This window comes from Budorcas taxicolor, chromosome 11, assembly GCF_023091745.1.
Source record: "Budorcas taxicolor isolate Tak-1 chromosome 11, Takin1.1, whole genome shotgun sequence".
Lineage (NCBI taxonomy): Eukaryota > Metazoa > Chordata > Mammalia > Artiodactyla > Bovidae > Budorcas > Budorcas taxicolor.
The window spans coordinates 108,946,351-108,967,133 of NC_068920.1; the positions used below are offsets into that span (position 1 = coordinate 108,946,351).

At 49.8% G+C, this 20,783-nt stretch overlaps 2 protein-coding genes across 9 annotated transcripts in view; one reads left to right on the top strand and one right to left on the bottom strand.

The window, feature by feature from the left end:
• CAPG (capping actin protein, gelsolin like) overlaps positions 1 to 3,786 on the top strand; it is a 134,519-nt gene extending 130,733 nt beyond the window's left edge. For all 7 annotated transcript variants that reach the window (XM_052647774.1, XM_052647779.1, XM_052647778.1 and 4 more), the window contains 2 exons: positions 2,473 to 2,561; positions 3,618 to 3,786. In XM_052647774.1, coding sequence (XP_052503734.1) covers positions 2,473 to 2,561; positions 3,618 to 3,683 — 155 coding nt within the window. In that variant the 3' untranslated portion in view covers positions 3,684 to 3,786. The remainder of the gene's footprint in view (positions 1 to 2,472; positions 2,562 to 3,617) is intronic.
• Positions 3,787 to 6,639: 2,853 nt separating this feature from the next.
• Positions 6,640 to 20,783, bottom strand: part of ELMOD3 (ELMO domain containing 3) — a 32,066-nt gene continuing 17,922 nt past the window's right edge. The window contains exons 9-12 of one of the 2 annotated variants that reach the window (XM_052648349.1): positions 19,555 to 19,685; positions 8,394 to 8,470; positions 8,006 to 8,133; positions 6,640 to 7,515 (exon numbers count right to left, since the gene is read on the bottom strand). In XM_052648349.1, the coding sequence (XP_052504309.1) occupies positions 7,313 to 7,515; positions 8,006 to 8,133; positions 8,394 to 8,470; positions 19,555 to 19,685 (539 nt within the window). In that variant the 3' untranslated portion in view covers positions 6,640 to 7,312. Of the gene's footprint in view, positions 7,584 to 8,005; positions 8,134 to 8,393; positions 8,471 to 19,554; positions 19,686 to 20,783 lie in introns of both variants that reach the window. The other variant, XM_052648348.1, reaches the window with a different exon arrangement.

Here is a 20,783-nt window from a genome sequence, read left to right on the forward strand (position 1 = left end):
GACTTAGCACTCATGAGACTTTGCAGGCTCTGGGAACCATCTATCAGGTTCCCAGGTCTTGCTGCTGACTTTATGTTGAGGACCACTTGCCACAGAGCTCTCCTAGGCCTCAGTGCCACTGGGACCCCTGCTTCTGCCTGTCTGCCTTGACTGTGACCAATTCTAGATATGAAATCTCACCTTATGCACTGGGTAGCAAACTGGTAGGGCTTGTTTTCCAAGAGGTTGTATTGGCTGGAAATGAACGCTCTTGGGCAGAAGCCTGTTTGCTAGATCAGACTCTGAAAATATTGTAACAAAGCTCTGAGTCTGTGAATAATTCTCTGTGCTTGTCTTTTCTTGTTCTCCCTCCCACCACCCCGCCGCTGTGCTGGGTCTTTGTTGCTGCATGCCTTTCTCTAGTTGCGGTGAGCAGAAGCTTACTCTTCATTTGATGCTTGAGTTTGTCATTGTGGTGGCTTCTCTTGTGGAGCACAGGCTTTAGGTGGCTAGGCTTCAGTAGTTGCAGCTTGTGGTTGTGGCGCATGGGTTTGCTCTGAGGCATATGCAGTCTTCCCAGAGTAGGGATCAGACCTGTGTCCCCTGCATTGGCAGCTGGATTCTTATCCACTGTAACACCAGCGAAGTTCTGTGTCTTTTCTTGTTCGTGAATGTGTCTCAACTGCCCAGATTATAAACCTCTTGAATGGAATCACATTCTCTAGTGCCTTGACGAAAAACATTTGCTCAGTAAATACTTGTGACATGAACCAGGGCCAGGAGAAATTTCCAGCCAGGAGGATGGAGAAGTGTTAGGTGTTGTAACTTGGCAGCTACTAGGCATCACACTCTTGCCTCAGGGAAGGACCAGGAGTGGCAAGCTGCAGGGCAGGTTTCTAAGAGGTGGGGAGGATGGTAGGGGGTGGGGAGGATTGTGTTGCTGGGGCTGTATTTGCATGCCAGGCTTCCTTGTCCTTTACCATCTCCAGGAGTTTGCTCAAACTCATGTCCATTGAGTCAGTGATGCCATCCAACCATCTCATCCTCTAGCCTCAGCATCTTTTCCGATGAATCATCTCTCTGCATCAGGTGGCCGAAGTATTGGAGCTTCAGCTTCAGCATCAGTCCTTCCAAAGAATATTCAGGGTTGATTTTCTTTAGGATTAACTGGTTTGATCTGGTTTGGAAGTGTCTTTAGCCCCAAGCAAAGAATGGAGAAACCAGTGGGAGAAACAGGAAACTTAGGAGCTGGGAAGAGAAGCATCAGGCAATCACAGAGGAAGGATATAGCACATTCATCTCGGATATATTGTGACCAACCTAGATAGCATATTCAAAAGCAGAGACATTACTTTGCCGACTAAGGTCTGTCTAGTCAAGGCTATGTTTTTTCCACTAGTCATGTATGGATGTGAGAGTTGGACTGTGAAGAAGGCTGAGCGCTGAAACATTGATGCTTTTGAACTGTGGTGTTGGAGAAGACTCTTGAGAGTCCCTTGGACTGCAAGGAGATCCAACCAGTCCATTCTAAAGGAGATCAGTCCTGGGATTTCTTTGGAAGGAATGATGCTAAAGCTGAAACTCCAGTACTTTGGCCACCTCATGCAAAGAGTTGACTCATTGGAAAAGACTTTGATGCTGGGAGGGATTGAGGGCAGGAGGAGAAGGGGACGACCGAGGATGAGATGGCTGGATGGCATCACTGACTCGATGGACGTGACTCTGAGTGAACTCCGGGAGTTGGTGATGGACAGGGAGGCCTGGTGTGCTGTGATTCATGGTGTCGCAAAGAGTCTGACCCGACTGAGCGACTGAACTGAACTGAACTGGGGTTTTAATAGCCTGGCTGAGGAGCCAACCACAGTTGAAAACATTGTTTCCTTGGAAAAATTGCTCCAGGTGGAGCAGGGTTTGGTTAAAGGCGAGAAGGGAGGGCACTACTGCTGTTCCTTTTTACTGACTCTTAGTTGGTATAACCATCAGGCTGATGTTGGCATCTAGCTTTGCAGTAAATCATGCCCTTTTTTTCTGTCCAATTTAATTTTGCAAGAAAGGCTTGATAACAGTACAGTTGACAAACTCAAAAGGCGAGGGGCCCTGGAGAGGGAGAGAGGGGCCTGAGTGTCTCATTCGAGGGCGACATTAGTTCTCCCTGAATATCCCTGGGGCCCTGGCCCGAGTAGAAGACTTTGATGATTGGAGCGGGCAGAGGGCAGTTTTCATCTGGAGCTGTGAGTTGGGAGAGGCTGACTTCTCACTGAGCCCCCTCAGAGTGTTCTTAGCACCTCCTGGTCCATTTATTTTAAAAGTGCCAGCTATTCTGTGCGTGTGTGTGCTCAGTTATGCCTGACTCTCTGTGACCCTATGGACTGTGTAGCCCACCGGGCTCCTCTGTCCATGGAATTTGGACCTCCTTAAATCTCCTCGAGACAAATGGGATGTGGGCTAGAGAGGGTCCCTGCTCTTTTAAAATTTCTCCTCCTTATGATCCAGGGCGCAAAGCTAATGAGAAGGAGCGGCAGGCGGCCCTCCAAGTGGCCGAGGACTTTATCACCCGAATGCAGTACGCCCCAAACACTCAGGTGAGGAGCCCTCCCTGTGCCAGCACACCCTCTTCCTAGGACTCTTCCCTGGGCCCCTGCCCCTTGGACTGGACAAGAAGGGTGAGAAAGCCCCAGGCACAGTCAGGAGCAGTCAGGCCTCCCCTCCCGGAAACACCCAGTGGGAAGGCCCTTCTCAGTCCTTCAGAGTTTTACAGTACATGTTATTTTCTTTCTTTTTTTAAAAAAAACTTGTTAATGTACTTTTTTAAAAAAGATTTTTTAAAATTTGTTTTTAATTGGAGGATAATTGCTTTTCAGTGTTGTGTTGGTTTCTGCCGTATGACAATGTGAATCAGCCCTAAGTATACATATGTTCCCTTGAATCTCTATCTCCCTCCCACCCTCTGCCCTGCACCCTCCCCACCCCTGGCCCCCGCACTCCATCCTACCCCTCTAGGTTGTCACAGAGCCCAGGCTGAGCTCCCTGGGTTATACAGTGACTTACCACCAGCTATTTTTACACGTGGTAGTATATGTATGTCAATGCTACTCTCAATTTGTCCCAGCCTCTCCTGTCCCTGCTGTGTCCACAAGTCTGCTCTCTCTGTCTGTATCTCTATTCCTGCTCTATAAGTAGATTCATCAGTTTCATTTTTCTAGATTCCATATATGTGCGTTATTATACTAATTTGTTTTCCTCTCACTTCACCCTGTATAACAGGCTCTAAGTTCATCCACCTCACTAGCACTGATTCAAATGTGTTCCCTTTCATGACTGAGTAATATTCCACAATACGTGTTCTTTTCTAAGAGGATGATGGGCAGCGCTCCCCTGGGAGCCCAGCTAGCCGGGTGTGCCTCTGGATGACTCATGTGGCTCCTCTGGACCTCGGTTTCTAGCTAGTTCTGCCCCTTCTCACTGTTTTCTCAGCCCATGTCCCTGTAATCTTTCTTGTCTCTTGGCTTATCTGGAAGAGCATCAGTGTCTGGAAGGCCTGTGGACTCCGGCCTGGTGCCCAGCACCCTCCTCCCTGGCTCTGGAAGAGGCAGAGGTGGCAGCCTTGTGAGCCAGACTCTCCCCTGCCGTCCCTACAGGTGGAGATTCTGCCCCAGGGCCGCGAGAGTGCCATCTTCAAGCAATTCTTCAAGAACTGGAAGTGAGGGCGGGCGTCTCCCTGCCGCTACCTCCTACCCACTTGCTCCTCCTCTGGCCTCCTGGTCAGTGCTGAGGTGCCCCTGCCCATGGTCAATAAAGGAGACCAGTGCTTTTCTTGCTCTTTGGCTGCATTGCCTGCCCTGGGCTAATACTCCCTGCCCCACTAGTCACCTGGCTCTGCCCCATGCTGGGCGGAGTAGATGTGTTCTATGTGTGCTAAGCCACTTCAGTAGTGTATGACTCTGTGACCCCTATGGACCGTAGCTGACGAGGCTTCTCTGTCCATGGGATTCTCCAGGCAAGAACACTGAAGTGGGTTGCCACTTCCTCCTCCAGATCTTCCCAGCCTAGGAATTGAACCTGCACCTCCTGTAGTCTCCTGCATTGGCAAGCGGGTTCTTTACCACTAACGCCACCTGGTGACAATTCCACAGCCTGTGAGAGGCCAGAGATGGCTTTGCAGAGGGGCCAGCTCCTGAAGGGGCCAGGCGCTCCCAGTGGGCCTGGTTGGCACTACTGCAAACCCAGTAGGGAGGTGGCATGGGGCCAGGGCTGGGATCATTTTCAGCCCGAGCTTCAGTTCAGTCTCACATTCCCGAGTGGGGGCAGGTTGTGGCAGCGGGCGTGCGTCTCCATCCAAGCTGGAATTTCCTCAGGTGCTCCAGTGAACTGTTGCCAGGCAGCTTCCAAATGATGTATGTGTGTTCACCAAGCAAGAGCATAGCTCTTCACATCCATGCAGGAGGTCAGCTTGTCACGTCCTAAGTACACTGCACGGCTCAGGGCCATGTGGGGTCATAGGAAAAGCACCAGACTAATGTCGAGGAGGGTTGTGGGTTCAGGTTCTCACCTGCCTCTCTTTGAGCCTGGGCAAGTTGCTTTTCCTCATCCAGGTCCTGGGGCTTTTTTGTTTTTTTTTTGGCGGGGGCGGGGGGGGGTGGTGGCATACTGCACAGCATGTGGGATCTTAATTCTCTGACCAGGAATCGAACCCACACCCACCCCTGGCAATGGAAGTCTGCAGTCTTAACCACTGGACTACCAGGGAAGTTTCCCTAATTCATTCTCTTGTGTACTGGGGTGGCGACTAGAATAGCAGAGAAACTAGGGGGCTAAATAGAGGGAGAAGGGAATAACCCCAAAACAGTCCCACCCTGGGGTGTGACCTGGGGGCGAGAGCAAGGTGGGAGCTGGGTAAGCCCGGACTGGACAAACCAGAGTCCTAGAGGCTTGGCAGGGCTGCAGCCGTCCTGACCCAGGGTCACTCCAGGCCCTCAGAGCTGTATGGCTTTAAAGCCCTGACACACTGGATCTTCCATCTGAAACAGAGTGGTAGTAGCAGTAGTGTTAGTCGCTCAGACGTGCCCAACTCTCTGGGACCCCGTGGACTGCAGTCCACCAGGTTCCTCTGCCCATAGAATTCTCCAAGCTAGAATACTGGAGTGGGTTGCCATTTCCTTCTCCAGGGAATCTTCTTGACCCAGGGATTGAACCGGGGGCTCCTGTATTGCAGGCAGATTCTTCACCATCTGAGCCACCAGGGAAGCCTATCCAAAACAGAAATTCTGATCAGTTTCATCTTAGTGGTTTTATGCTGAGAAGCATAGAAAAGTCAGCTCTTTGCATGTCCCCCTTGTTCTCCAACTTTCCACACAGAGACATCTCGGCAATCACTGGATAGCCTATGCAGACAGCACGTGCCAGGGGTGAATTTTCAAAGGAGAGGGATGTTTCCCCTAGAAACTGACATTTTTAGCATTGTAAAGCATTTTGGGTCTCTCATGAAAAGCCTTGGAAGGTTTTTGCCAAGAAAAATGCACAGATTTAAGATTTTTGTTATCTATTTTCAGAGGGTTTAGGCATCCCTCCACAACCACAGAATTCTGTCCATCCACAGAATTGCAGCTTATTCCCTGGACAGTTACTGCTAATGTCTCCAGGTCCTAAGCTGTATGGAGAGCATCCACTGGCAGTAACACAGAATAGGCTTCTGCAGGGGCCACTGGGCTCCCCTCCAGTCAGGGGCTCCCCTCCAGTCAGGGGCTCCCCTCCAGTCAGGGGCTCCCCTCCAGTCAGGGGCTCCCCTCCAGTCAGGGGCTCCCCTCCAGTCAGGGGCTCTCTTGGGCTGGTCCCTGCCGTGCCATGGGCTGAGCACTAGCGGTCCAGGTCTGTTGAGTTGGCCTCCAGGTCTCAGAGCAAGGGAATGGAATCTGCAGGAATCACTAAACTTGACACTCCAAAGTTTGGATGGGGTGGGGGGAGGGTTACGTTCTAAGCCCACCAGGCCCAGTAATCTCCCTGCTGCCATCTCTGCTGGTCAGGACGAAGGAGAAGGGCACAGGATTAGTTCAGATCAGGCAAAAGACACAAAGCAAACAGCAGATCCGTTACCAGCCCTAATCTTGAGGCATCCTACTGACGGGTTCCTTCCATACTTGGGTGGCCGTCTGTCATCTTCACCTTTGTGACGGGTCCCCCTGTACCTGGTCAGACTTGGAGATGCCCGCGGGGGCTGGACAGCTAACTTCCATGACTCTACTTGGGGGAGGTCAGAGGATAGGAGAGAAGCCAGGTGGGACTCTCGCCTGGCTCCTGTTCCCTATCTCCAAAGCCCTGGAGGCCCCTTTGCGAGTGAAAAGTGGCAAGTAGCTTCCCCCACAGCAAATGTGGGGAAAAACCCTATGTGGATGCCTCATAACAGCCACCCTTAAGAACAGCCAGGGCCACCTCGGCCAGTGGCTACAGTGTGCAGTCTCTGGGTCTGTAAGGGCAGCCGGTGAGGCTGGACGGCCTGTGAACTCGGCAGGAGTGTGGCCAGGGCACAGTGGCCTTCTTTCCCGGGGCCTGTGACCGGTGCCGACAACAACCGGCTAGAGTGCCTGGCTCTAATGGGGAACTCCAGGATAACGGCCACAGGACGGTGCAAAGTGTGTCTGGAAGAAAAACACTTGAGATCCTAAACCTAGAATTATTTTATTCAAAAACTGCTGGTGTGTGAATTTCCTCCTTCCTTCAACCAGGCCAGAAAACCGGCCCTGATGGGACATGTGTAGCTTCCACGGGGGGAGCCCAGCTGCGGGCCTGGTTCCCTATGGGAGGGAGGAGGCATGGGGAGAGATGAGGGTGGGGTGGGCGCCGGACCAGAAAAGGCATGCACTGACTCACACCGCCCCCTGTCGGCTGCTGCCGCAACTACCCTCTCCCTTCACATTCTAAATTCTCAGCCCTGGTCTGGTCCTTGTCCTGTGGACCCCAGGACCTGAAAGACCCACTGCCAGGTTCTGGCGCTTCTACTTGGGAGCATCTTTGATAGGGGACTGTGTGGAACATGCATATGGGTTCTCCCACCTGATGATCCATTCGCTGTCACTGATATTACCTGGAATCCGACTATGGAAGCTGTCGCCCAACTAGTAATACAGCAAAGCTCTCCTCGCCCTGAAAGCAGGGCTCCAGAGAGGGAGTCTAATCTAATGGCTTGATGTCTCAAGCAGGTGAGGGCCCTTGGCTCCACCCACAAGGCCCAGGGGCTTCCTACATCCCTTCCACTAGGACCGGAAGGGGCGAGGCCCAGCCAGGGTCCGCCCTCTGAAAGCCCTTCCAAGGCTTCCTGGGCGGTGGCCACCGGGGTTGGTCAGATCAGCCATGTGCCTTCGGACGAGTGTGATGGCAGGTCACACACGCCTATGAAAGTGAGATCCTTGGAGTGAGGGGCTTGTGGCCCAGAGCACTTCTGTGTCCCCAACAGGGAGGCCTGTCCCTTTGACACTCCAGCCAAGTAGATCTCCAGGGTTTTGAGCAGCCGTCTGGGGCTCTTCTTGGCCGACATCTCCAAATCTGGAACAGAGAGGATTGGGGAACAGAAGGCTGCGGGAGGGGGCTCCGGGATGCACAACCCAGAGGTTCTGGAGAGAAGGGGGAAGAAGTTTTCTAAGATGGAGAGCTCATCACAGAGGTGAACCAAGACACCAGACTCGGGCACAGGGGCCACACACTCTACACTGTCCGGGACAATCTCAATTTTGAATAGTCAGTCTAACTGAGCCAAAGTTGGGCCCATCTTTTGATTCAGAAAATAACGGTCACCAGAGGTGTTTGGCCAGAATGGGAGGAGAGCAGCAGGCTCCCAAGGGTGGGGTGATGGAGACTTGGGGTGATGGAGACTTGGGATGATGGAGACTTGGGGAAGCTGAAACTTGAGAAGGTATGAATGGGGGTTGGGGGGAAGGGAAGCTGGCCAAAACCAGTCGAGCAACCACCCTGGGATCCCTGAACCCAGGGACACTAGGAGTGCAGGAGCTAGGCACCCCGAGAAGAGCGCACACACCCTTGAGGACAAAGCCTGAGTCTGAGATGGTCTTGTGCTGTGTCCTCCAGACGTGTGCCAGGCGGAGGAAGGTGGCGGCATAGAAGCTGTTCACCACGGGGATCACTTTCTGCTGCCGGTTACACTCCCTGCAGGACAAGGATGGGCACCCGCTCAGCAGTGGACAGACACCTGAGGGCGAGCCCTTCCCGGGGCAGACTTCACATCTGAGGTCAGGGTTGAGGAGGAGGGATGGGTTGGGAGGCTGGTGCAGGGGTAGTCTCTCCAGGTTCCCCGGAGCCAGAAAGTTTGGAAGAGAGCTGGGGGGATAAGATGGTGGGGGGATGAGGTGGTGGGGTGAGGGAACCAGGCTCTGACAGCCAGGGCAGTGAGCAGCGTGAGGACTCACCTGGAAAGACACTCCTCTCTTAAGGCCTGGATGGCGATACGCGTGATATTCACAGACATCAAACAGAAGGGGAATTGCTGGAATGGACGGGGTACCAGGTCAGTGGCATTCCAGACTCTCACCTTCTGTGCTTCCCGTTGCCCATAATCTAGTCTGGCCCTTGGGAGATGACAACAATCACAGCCAGAGGCAAACAGCTGGCATCATTGATGCTTACACTTAATCTTCACTATAATATTCCCATTTTACAGATGAGGAAACTGAGGGCTAATGACCTTAAGTAACTTTCCTAAGGCACTGAACCAGGATTCCTACTGAGGTCAATGCACTCCAAAGCTGGTGCACAAACCTCTGTGCTAGTTCTCAGCCTCTTCAACATCCCACCCCACCAGCTCTCCTTGGCCTTCATCAGACCCGTCCTGTGTGCTGCCTGTGGACCACATCACCCCCTGGGGCTGGACGGACACAGGAGGGGTGAGGTGCAGTTATCTAACCAATTCTGTAAAATCATTTCTCCCTTCTGTAGGCTTCCGGTTATTTGACTGCTCATAAGCTCTTCACCCAAAAGCTGACAAAGTGCAAGTAGGCAGAGAGTCAGCCTTGACTTGGGGTGGACCCCAACTCTTGGTAACACAGAGGCCTGAGAACGGGCTGTGCAGGTCACACTCCTGAGAGGGGCATCCGGGGCCCACCAGAGTGCTTCACCAAAAAGGGCCTCAGAATCCCCCGTGGAGTCCACATGAATGCTGTATTTTTAGAGTGGCCACTTCCTATTCTTTTATAAAGGATTAAACAACTAATTGTACTTATTTATTCTATTTTTGGCTGTGCCGGGTCTTCACTGCTGTGTGGGCTTTTCTCTAGTGAGCATGTGGGGGCCACGCTCTGGTTGCAGTGCATGGGCTCCTCATTGCAGTGGCTTCTCTTACTGACGAGCATGGCGCTCTAGGCATGCAGGCTTCAGCAGTTGCAGCACATGTGCGCAACTGTTGCAGCTCCTGGGCTCTAGCCCACAGGCTTATAGCTGTGCTGCACAGGCTTAGCTGGTGCACAGCATACGGGATCTTCCTGGACCAGGGGTCGAACCTGCATCTCTTGCATTGTCCGGTGGATTTTTTACCACTGAGCCACCAGGGACGCCCCTTTCCTATTCTTTAACAAAAACCCAACCAAATGAAACGGGGCTTTTCCCAGAGGATTTGCAAATATTACGTTAGTTTCCGCCATAGTACCCACACAAGGACGCTGGCTGAGAGCAACACGTAGACCTGTGTGTCCCTTACTTTAGAATGAGAACCAAAATCTACATATTCCATCTGCTTCCCCCCAAAAGAAAATCTGTTACATTATGAAGTAGAACCATGCTGTCCAGTACAAAAGCAGATAGCCACATGAAGCTACTGAAATGTTAGTTAGCTGAAAATTAAGTAAAATTAAACATTCAACTCTTTAGTCAAAGTAGCCATGTTTCAAGTGCACAACAGCCACACGTGTTTAGGAGCTGCTACACTGGACAGTGCAGACAGAATACTTCCTTCGCTGCAGGAAGTTCTGGTGGACACACTGAATTATAGAGGGTCATCTGGCTCCACAAGGATTTTTCTCAGGGTCTTCCATGACACCTGGATTCCAGACCTTGGCCTGGCCATCTGTGAGCTGTGTGTCCTCAGGAAGGCCACCGAAACTCCATGAGACTTGGCTCTCCTCTCAAACCCAAAAAGGAAATAAACATTGAGTGCTGGGGCTTCCCCGAAGGCTTAGTGGTAAAGAATCTGCCAGCCAATGCAGGGGACATGGGTTCCATCCCTGATCTGGGAAGATCCCACATGCTATGTAGCAACCAAGCCTGAGCACCACAAATACTGAGCCTGCACTCTAGAGCCTGGGAGCCACACTACTGAAGCCTGTGCCTAGAGCCTGCGCTCCACAAGAGTGTGCGCTTAGCCACCCAGCGGTGTCCTGCTCTGCGACTCCACGCACTACAGCCCACCAGGCTCTTCTGTCCATGGGTTCTCCACGCAACAACGCTGGAGTGGATTACCATTTCCTTCTGGGTCTCCTACATTGCAGGCGGATTCTTCATCATCTGAGCCACCAGGGAAGCCCCACAGCAAGAAGCCTGCACACCACTAGAGAGGAGCCCCGACTTGCGGCAACTAGAGAAAAGCGCTTGTGGTTATGAAGACCCAGCACAGCCAAAAATAAACAAAATAAATTAAAAAAAAAATACACCGAGTGCTGTACAGAAAATAGTGAGCAAAGCAGACCTGTGGCTGCCCTCCTTAGAAAAGCATGCTTCGAAGGCTGGCATCTGGGAACCTGGATTTTGAGAAGCTTCCCACCACTCCCCCAGGCTGACTCACGGTACCTAAGCTGTTTGTGCAAACCATATGGTTTATGCTGAACACCTGCTTTCCATCTGATTCTGGAATTCTGGTACATGCTACACAGATGGTGGGCTTCCCAGGTGGTGCTAGTGGTAAAGAACCCACCTGCCAGTACAGGAGACATAAAAGATGCAGGTTTGATCCCTGGCTTGGAAAGATCCCCTGGAGCAGGAAATGGCTACCCACTCCAGTATTCTTGCCTAGAGAATTCCGTGGACAGAGGAGCCTGGTGGGCTATCGTTCGTGGGGTCACAAACAGTCGGACATGACTGAAGCAACTTCACACACTCACACACACACACACACACACACACACACACACACACAGATAGTGCCTGCACGACCAGCCCCCAGTAGAAACCTCAGATACTCAATCACTAGTGAGGATCTGAGAGGGTAACAGGCAGGAAGGCCACAGGTCTCCAAATGGAGGAAATAGGCTTCAAGTGTCAGACATTTTTTTATCTCTCTCTTAAGTGGCAGGAGGAAACAAACTATAAGTGTCAGATTTTTTCCCTTCCCTTTAATTTTCCCCAAAATTAAAAGGAGGTTTCTATTAAAATTCTTTGTTGCCATGACGACACCTGGTTCCACCTGAACTTTTATCAAACCTTGAGCTAATGCATTTTTCTTATGGAAGTATTTTTCTTAAGCTATGTTAATGAACTATATATTTACCCTAGACTGTCTTTCTTCAGGTCAGTTCCACTTATGACTCAGAACCCATAAGGGTTCAACTTACCAGTATGTTCTCCTAATCTATGTTAATGAAACTATATATTTACCTGGAAACCTGCCTTTCTTCAAGATCAGTTGAAGACTGATCAAGATCAATGGATCTTCAAGATCAAGATCAATTTCTTCATGTCTTCTTCATGTCAATGGCCCAGGATGACTCGCCTTGTGCCAGTGTTATTGCAAAATGCATGTTGTGGGTGAGGGGCCTAGTGCCACTCTAAGTTTTGAGACATTTCCTTTCTCTAATTAGCAGCTTGCTGATAGGTATATAACATACTGCTAAAGGCTAGCAGAGGGGCGCTCTTTCTGCCCCCTTCTGATGTCTATGTCAGAAACTTTCTCTATCTCTTTTATACTTTAATAAAACTTTACTACACAAAAGCTCTGAGCGATCAAGCCTCGTCACTAGCCGCAGATTGAATTCCTCTCCTTCGGAGGCTAAGAATCCCCGCATCTTTCACGGCTCAGCAACAACCTTTCAGACCCTAGTTGGCAACATTCCACGTGTTGGCCCATTTGATGCTGCTGGCAGTCCCTGCATCCTATGTGCCTCCACGGGGAGGGAAAGCTCCTCCTGTGTCTGGTGTCCGATGGATTTTGCCCACACACTTCTTCCCTCTGCTGATCTTGCTTTTGCCGCAGTTAATCACAGCTGAGAGAACTATAGGCCAAATCCTGAGAGTCCGCTCAGTGAACCAATGAACCTGGGGACCCCGACACGAGGGCCATGCTGGCTGGAGTCAATTTGTTAACCATTACACCAACTCTCTGAGACAGCTTTTATGATCCACAGGCTACATTTTCTACTAGCCCACAACCTGCCTCGCAGAGCTGCTCTGAGGAGTCATTTAGATCACACAAGCAAAATGCTAAGGGCAGCGCTGGCCTGAGGAGGTGCTAACAAATGTTCATAATTACCCATAGCTGAGGTCAGCAGCGGTGCATCTGTACATTCAGGTACTGACTACTTAATTATCACAATACTTCTGTAATATCATGCCTTCCCTTGATTTCTTTCAGTCTAAAAATAAATATGGGAATGAGAACAGGTAGCAACATAATTAACACAGGATCTGAACTTAGCATTCATTCACTCTTGGGAACATTCTTTTTTTTTTTTCAAAGTACTTTATTTTATACAGTACCTTTTTTTTTTCCTCTGGCTGTGTGGCTTTTGGGACCTTAGTTCCCTGACTAGGGTTTGAACACAGCCCCCACCCCCACCCCCACAGTGAAAGCACTAGTCCTAACCACTGGACCACCAGGGAATTCCGTCGGGAACATTCTTATAAAAATTTACTAAAAAGCCATGAAAAACTGGAATTCAGAGCAAAATATCTCCTTTCCTTCAGCAGTTCCCTTGGACCCGAAAAGTGTGGCTTTAAGCTAAAATATTACACTGAGGTGGTGTTTTGGGAACTGACTAAAAGAACAGCAGAGGGAATCAGACCTGGACACTTCTGAGTCTTCATTTGAAATTTCATTTCTCTTCATGCCTCACCTCTGAACCCTGAAGCAGAAAGACCAAATCCAGATGGGTTGCTTTTTTTTTTTGGCAGCTGCTGCCAACACAGCGCCACCCCCTGGAGGTTCCAGTTCAGTAGTTCCGTGGAGAGAGGGGCCTGGGCACCTGCATTCCCTCAGGTGACTGTGAGGTGGGCTGCTGAGATCCCCACTGTAAGGAGCACACTGCTGGGCGAGCTGTCAGGAGACAGGGGTCCTCACGCCAGCTTCACCACTTCCTAATTGTCCCACTTTGTGTAGACACATTTCACCTCTCTGATTCTCATGTTCCTTCACTGAGAAATGAAGATTTCCAAGGATCATCTCTGCCCAACCTCTTGTCAGGCTGATCATGTTGATGGAATAAAATAACAGATGGAAATGGCATGGAAAATGATATCAGTTGTTGACTGTGAGTAACTATTATGGTGAGCTGCTTCTCTGCCTGCCAGCCATCAGCCCGATGTACCCTGAATCTCGCCATCTGAACTGTAGCACTCCCCTCCTCAGGACAGCATGGATCACATGCTTCCATAGAGTCCCAGGGTCCCCCAGCATTTGTAGTGTCTGGCCAATTCCTCTTTAGCAGGATGTATCACAGGAACCTGAATTCTCAGCTCTCTCCTTAGGGAACTATGCTGTGCTCAGTTGCTTCAGTCATGTCCAACTCTTTGTGACTCTATGGACTGTAGCCTGCCAGGCTCCTCTGTCCATCGGATTCTCCAGGCAAGAATACTGGAGTGGGTTGCCATTTCCCCCTCCAGGGGGATCTTTCTGACCTAGGGATCGAACCCATGTCTCTTTAAGTCTCCTGTATTGGGATTTCCCTCGTGGCCCAGCGGTTAAGACTCTGCACTCCCAATGCAGGGGACCCAAGTTTGATTCTTGGTCAGGGAACTAGATCCCACATGCCTCAACTAAGAATTTGCATGCCACAACTAAGACCCCATGCAGCCAATTAAAGAATACATAGATATTTTTTAAAAAAGTCTCCTGTATTGGCAGGCAGGTTCTTTACTACTAGCGCCACCTTGTGGCTAACTGTATTTGGCTTTAGGGTAAGTTCTTCCAAAACTGAATGTCGAGCCCTTAAACTAATGCACCTTCTTTTCCCCCAGATATTTACCAGCTGTAGTTTCAGCCTCTGAATTAGGTCTCTGGTTTTCTTTACTCTTGTCAGTCAAAGGTCTGTCAAAAGTCAGTCCAAAGTTAGCTGTTACTGTGGCTGCCTATGTGCCTCCTGGAAAACTGTTATTTTCAAGATTCATAAAGGCTTGAAGTGAAGTTTTAAGACACTGAAGGACTTAAGAGTTCAAAGAACTATAAAGGTGGAAGGGACCCTAGGATCATTTAGGCCAAATCTCTTATTTCATAAAAGAGCAACTGATACCCAGAGAGGGTAAGCGCATTTGTGCTAAGTTGTTCAGTCTTGTCTGACTCTGTGCGACCTTACAGACTGTAGCCTGCTGGGCTCCTCTGTCCATGGGATTCTCTGGGCAAGAATACTGGAGTGGGGTGCCATGCCCTCCTCCAGGGGATCTTCCAGACCAAGCGACTGAACCCGAGTCTCTTACATCTCCTACACTGGCAGGTGGGTTCTTTCCCACTAGCGCCACCCAGGAAGCCCATAGGTGACTTGCCTCAAATCACAGCTAACTAATCATACCACAGGTGGAACTAGGATCTAGGTTCCTGACACCTACACTTGCCCTCTTATTATTTTAAGCTGCTGTTCCTTTTATTGTCTGACATGCATATTGTGGAGTAAATATAAATTCACTATAAATTGCACAAAGGCCAGTGGGTGAAGGGATGATGAACAGGTTAGTCAAAGTGGTCAGGCTGGTCTGTACCCAGATGGAGTACCCAGGGCTTTCTCTCTCTTCCTGCTCTTCCCTCAGCCTGGCGTGTTCTTCCCTTGGATATCCAGGGACCTGCCCCCCTCACCTCAGTCAAGCCTGTCCTTGAAAACAAACGAGGGGTGCTGAACTGGCAATAACCCTCTACCCTGGCTTCCCTGTTTCTACAGGAAGGTCTTACAAGAGAGCCTCAATACCCCACCAGAAGGGAGGCACCGAGCTCCGAGATGATTTCTAGGAAATACTCATGAACTGTGGGACCTTGGGCAAGCCATTTTCCCTCTCTGGGTCTCTCTCCACTGCCTCTACAACCAGAGGCTAGTCCATATTTGCTAGGCTGCCCCTCAACCTTTGGGACACCTTTTCTTTTTCAATTATTTTTATTTTTGGCTGCACTGGTTGCTGGGCACGAGCTTTCTCTAGATGGGGAGAGCAGGGGCTACTCTCTAGTTGCGGTGCACAGGCCTCTCATCGTGGTGGCTTCTCTTGTTGGGGAGCACGGGCTCGAGAGCTCAGGCTTTAGCACTTGCAGTGCACGGGCTTAGCTGCCCCGTGGCTTACGGGATCTTCCCAGACCAGGAATTGAACCCATGTCCCCTGCACTGGCAGGCAGATTCTTAACCACTGGACCACCAAGGAAGTTCTGGAACTCTTATGATGAAGCAGCATTGCTGCAGGAGATTGCACTGTTTCATAAGCTAACTGATCTGGTTCTTAAACTTGACCCAGACATTACCTCCCTGCATCGTGAAGACCACGGAACACACCCACATTCTCAACTTGTGGGTCCTGATCTATCTCAGAACCAGATCCTCATGAAGTACCCTCTTGCCTCCTCCAGTGTCTCCTGGAAGAGACAGGCGAATGTGAAGTCATCAGATGTAATGAGTGTTTCTTCCTCAAAAGGTAACAGAGATATTCAGTAAACATCAGAAATGAGAAAACTGCCCACGTGACAGGAAATGTGTGATTATTTGTTTTTGTGGTCCAGGTGGCGCTAGTGGTAAAGAACCCACCTGCCAATGCAGGAGACATAAGAGATAAGGGTTTGATTCCTGGGTCAGGAAGATGCCCTGCAGGAGGAAATGGCAAACCACTCTAGTATTCTTGCCTAGAGAATCCCATGGACAGAGGAGTCTGGCAGGCTACAGTCCATGAGGCCGTAAAGAGTCAGACAACTGAGTGACTAAACACACACAAGAAGTTTTAGATTCAAATGGATCTACTTTACTTCACCATGGCGGTATATCTATGTGTATGACGCTGTGTGTGTGTGTGTGCATGCTTGTGCAAGTACACATACAATTTTGAAAACATAATTATGTATTACATATGTAAATATTATCCATAAGATGTATATAAAAATGTATTTTTACTCATGGAAATCAAAAGTTACTATGATAACGCTCCTTGAGTGACTAATGTGCTTAGCACTTTATACAGGGTTGGAATTATTTTATACAGGGTTGGGATTATTTTCTCATGTTGCAAAGGAACCAGCTGAGGTTCTGAGAATTAAGTAATAATGACCAACAACACGGTTACTGGAGCAGTCTGCAGCACAGGCCGACCCGCCCAGGCTCTGGGGCACAGCGATCTGATGAAAATGCTGCGAGTCTCAGCTTCAGTCACTCATTCTCAGCTCCTCTCTCTCAAGTGGCATTGCACCCCACTTCCTGTTCTCTGTGAAGTGCACTGGCGGCTGGGCGGGCCCACTTAGCCCTGGCGACCATTCCTAACAGAGTCAAGGGAATCAGTGGCACATACATGTCTCCTAAGCTCTGGCCGCTGAGAGGGCCTAGAAGCAGGGAGATCGTAATGGCAGTGGGAACACCAGCATTCAGATCTTGGTTTTCAGATCCCACTCTCCAGCTAAAGAACAAAAGCTCCGTGGAGAAGTGTTTGGTTTCAGGGCTGGGAATCACACAGAGAAAATAACAATACATGAGCTGAGGGTGTCTTCTCGGATCTAGAAAGTAGAAAAGTGCTCAAAAAAGGACAGAGCATGTGCAAAGGGCACAGGTACCAACCTGAAAGAGCTCTTAAAGTGGGCATGGCTGGAGCAATTTGAGCAAAAAAATACATAATACATAATGACAGCACTGGATTATAACCTATAGATAAAATAAATATCTGATATAAAAAGTACCTGAATAAATAAATAGCACAGATACCTCTTTCTTATAGAAGAATTCCAACTAATAAATGTAAGGGGAATGAGGGAAACAGAAAATCACCATTAGAACCAAGTCTGAGGAAAAAGAGGATATTTATATAGTTTCAAGGTATCATCCTCCAAGACAGTGATTAATTATGGTGGCTCAAATGGTAAAGAATCTGCCTGCAATGCAGAAGACCCAGGTTCAATCCCTGGGTTGGGAAGATCCCTTGGAGAAGGGATCTTCTACTCACCCTAGTACTCTTGCCTGGAGAATCCCATGGACAGAGGAGCCTGGTGGGCTATGGTCCATGGAGTTGCAAAGAGTCGGACACAACTGAGCGACTAACACGTTCACATTCAAAGTATATTCCCCCACGAGTGATTATTTACAAAGGGAAAAATTATTGCTTTACAGAGGAGAGACCTGGCTGCTACCACCTTAACCACGTGCTCTGGGTTACCCTCACCAGTAGTAAGACACACTGGCACGGGTACTCCTGACGTGAGAGCTGTCACTTCCTAGGGTTCTTGCCCAAAATGTATAACCTCAATCTAAAATTCGTATGGCAAATGGAACCCCCGTCCCACACTTGCTCTTTTCCATTTCAGTTGGTTTCCACTCTGGTTTTGCAGCTGCTCAAGCTAAAAAGCACCACTGACTCCTCGCTCTCTTTTTCTTACACCTGCATCCAATCCATTCAAAAATATGCTGGCTGTATTCTCTACAGCCTATACACTCAAGATTCTATACCCAGGATCTGATCACTTCCTACCTCCTCTGAAAAATACTCTGGACCAAACCATCACCTCTAGCTTGATTGTGAAAATCCTCACGGGAGACCACTCTCAACCCACTGGCTGGTAGGATGCATTCAAGAATGTAAGTTGGACCCTGTCACTCTAGGCTGTTCAAAACCCTCATTTGACTCAGAGTAAAAGCGAATGTCCTCATCAGTTCCGACACCATCTGGTCCCTGCTACCCCATCGCCACCTTCCCACTGCCCTCCTTGCTCCTTCTGGCCTCCTGCCATTCCCTCCCATGCCAGACACACTCCTTCCTGGAGCCTCTACTCTCGATGCTTCCTTTGCATGGAATGTTCTTCCTCTAAATACCAGCTTGGCTAACATCCATCCCCCCAACTTCAAGGCATGGTTTAAGTCTCACCCTTTCATGCTGCTGCTGCTGCTGCTAAGTTGCTTCAGTCGTGTCCGACTCTGTGCGACCCCATAGACGGCAGCCCACCAGGCTCCCCTGTCCCTGGGATTCTCCAGGCAAGAACACTGGAGTGGGTTGCCATTTCCTTCTCCAATGCATGAAAGTGAAAAGTGAAAGTGAAGTCACTGAGTCGTGTCCAACTCTCAGCGACCCGATGGACTGCAGCCCACCCGGCTCCTCCACCCACGGGATTTTCCAGGCGAGAGCACTGGAGTGGGCTGCCACTGCCTTCTCTGTACCCTCTCATGAGAGCTACATTACACCCCATGAAAACTGTAATCCCAGGACTTCCCTGGTGGTCCAATGGCTAAGAATCTGCCTCCAATGCAGGAGATGGAAGTGGGTTTGATCCCTGGTTGGGGAACTAAGGTCCCACATGCCACAGGGCAACAAAGCCCAAGTGCTGCAAGTACTGAGGCTGCGCTGCAACTAGAGGAAGCGCCCATGCTGCAATGGAGACTCAGTGCAGGCGAAACACCCCAAAGCAGAAACCACTGTAACCCGCCCGTATTCCCCCAACCTTGCCTACTCAGCACTTAACATACCCTATCATTTATTTATGTATCAGACTTACTGTCTTGTCCTCCCTGCTAGACGGACCTCACTGACGCATCCCAAGCACCAAGAACAGTTACTAGCACAGGGAATGCTGAATAAATATCTGCTTAGTAAATGAATGAATTCCAGGCCCCATGAATCTGGGATAGACAAATGGCAGCACACAGGTCAAGTCTTGTCTAAAATTGAGGGACTACCACCTTTACTACAGGGGAAAACCCTGAAGAGAGGCCTGGACAGAACCTGAGGGCTACAGGAGCCGCTTCTGAGCTTTCAGAAAGCCCATGTGTGTCACCTGGCCCTGGGAGGCAAAACCTCTCCTCTGGGCACGTAAAGGCTGAATGCGCCCTCCCCCAGGGCCAGGAGAACATGCCAGAGTCGGGAGGGCACTATGCAGAAGCACTGACACCAGGGTTGTGTCCAGTGCTTGTGTACATTACCGCATTTAACTTCCCCAGCTACACGGCTGAAGTTTCCATGATCTCCTCTCTACGGATGAAGAAACCAAGGCTCTGAGCCCCTGAGGCACTGGTTTGAGACATACACTAATGAGTGGTGGAGCTCAGGTTCCAGCCAGGTGAGGGAAATGGGGGTGCCCATGCCTGTTTGCCTCAGCTGTCCTGAGGGCCCTCAGCAATTGGAGATCTACCTGAGAAGCTGTCCCCCCTACTCAGGACAGTCCCATGCCCAGGTCCTAGCCCTGCAGCCTTCTCTGCTGGCTTCTCACCAAAGCCCCACCTGGATATGATGACGAGACAGGCGGAGAATCTCCCGGGCCATTAGCAAAGTCTTTGAGTCCATCACCAGGTACAGGAGATGCAGGAGGGCAAGGAAGCCTGCTCCTCTGAGGTCTGTGGCTGGATTTGTTCCTAAGACAAAAACCAAGAGAAAACTGAGGGAGTTTAATGAAACCCTTAGACAGCAAGAAGATCAAACCAGACAATCCTAAAGGAAATCAACCCTGAATATTCACTGGAAGGACTGATGCTGAAGCTGAAGCTCTAGTATTTTGGCCACCTGATGCAAAGAGTCGCCTCATTGGAAAAGACCCAGATGTTGGGAAAGATTAAGATAAGAGGAGAACTCTGGGATGACAGAGGATAAGATGGTTGGATGGCATCACTGACTCAATGGACATGAACTTGGGCAAACCTGGGAGATAGTGAAGGACAGGGAAGCCAGGTGTGCTACAGTCCACGGGGTCCCAAAGACTTCGACATAACTGAGTCACTGAACAACAACAATGAAATCCCTGCTCCCTGAGTCAATGACCTTGATCACAGCCCAGGTGGAAAATCTCAACTTCCTCTGACTGACTGCAATGAGGTGGCCCTCAGCTTTGCCAGGGCAGTCAGAGATGCAGGGAAGGGACTTTTATCCTTCCCTGGTGCCAAGGAGCCCACCAGTCTCTATGGGAAGTCAGGGGAGGTGACATGTAACAGCAATGAGGTGCCCCTGCCCCTCCCAGCCAGTGGTATTAGTGGAGGCTCAGTGGGATACTTGGATTTCTATTCCCAACTGGTAATAATGAGGTGACATCACCTTTCCCCCACTGCCCAGTGTCAGAGGAGGCCTGCTACAATAGAAGATTTAAAGAAGATCCATAGTGTCCTTATATACTACCCCAAATGTCTAGGACAAAATAAAAAAATCACTCATTATACCAAGAACTAGGAAAATCTCAACTTGAATGACAAAAGACAATTAACAGACAGCAACATTGCTGGGGGAAGGCTGGGGGAAGGGATAGAGTTTGGGATGGTCATGTACACACTGCTATATTTAAAATGGACAACCAACCAGGACTTACTGTATACCACAGGGAACTCTGCTCAATATTATGTGGCAGCCTGGATGGGAAGGGAGTTTGGGGGAGAATGGATACGTGTATATGTATGGCTAAGTCCCTTTGCTGTTCATCTGAAACTATCACAACATTGTTAACTGGCTATACCCCAATACAAAAT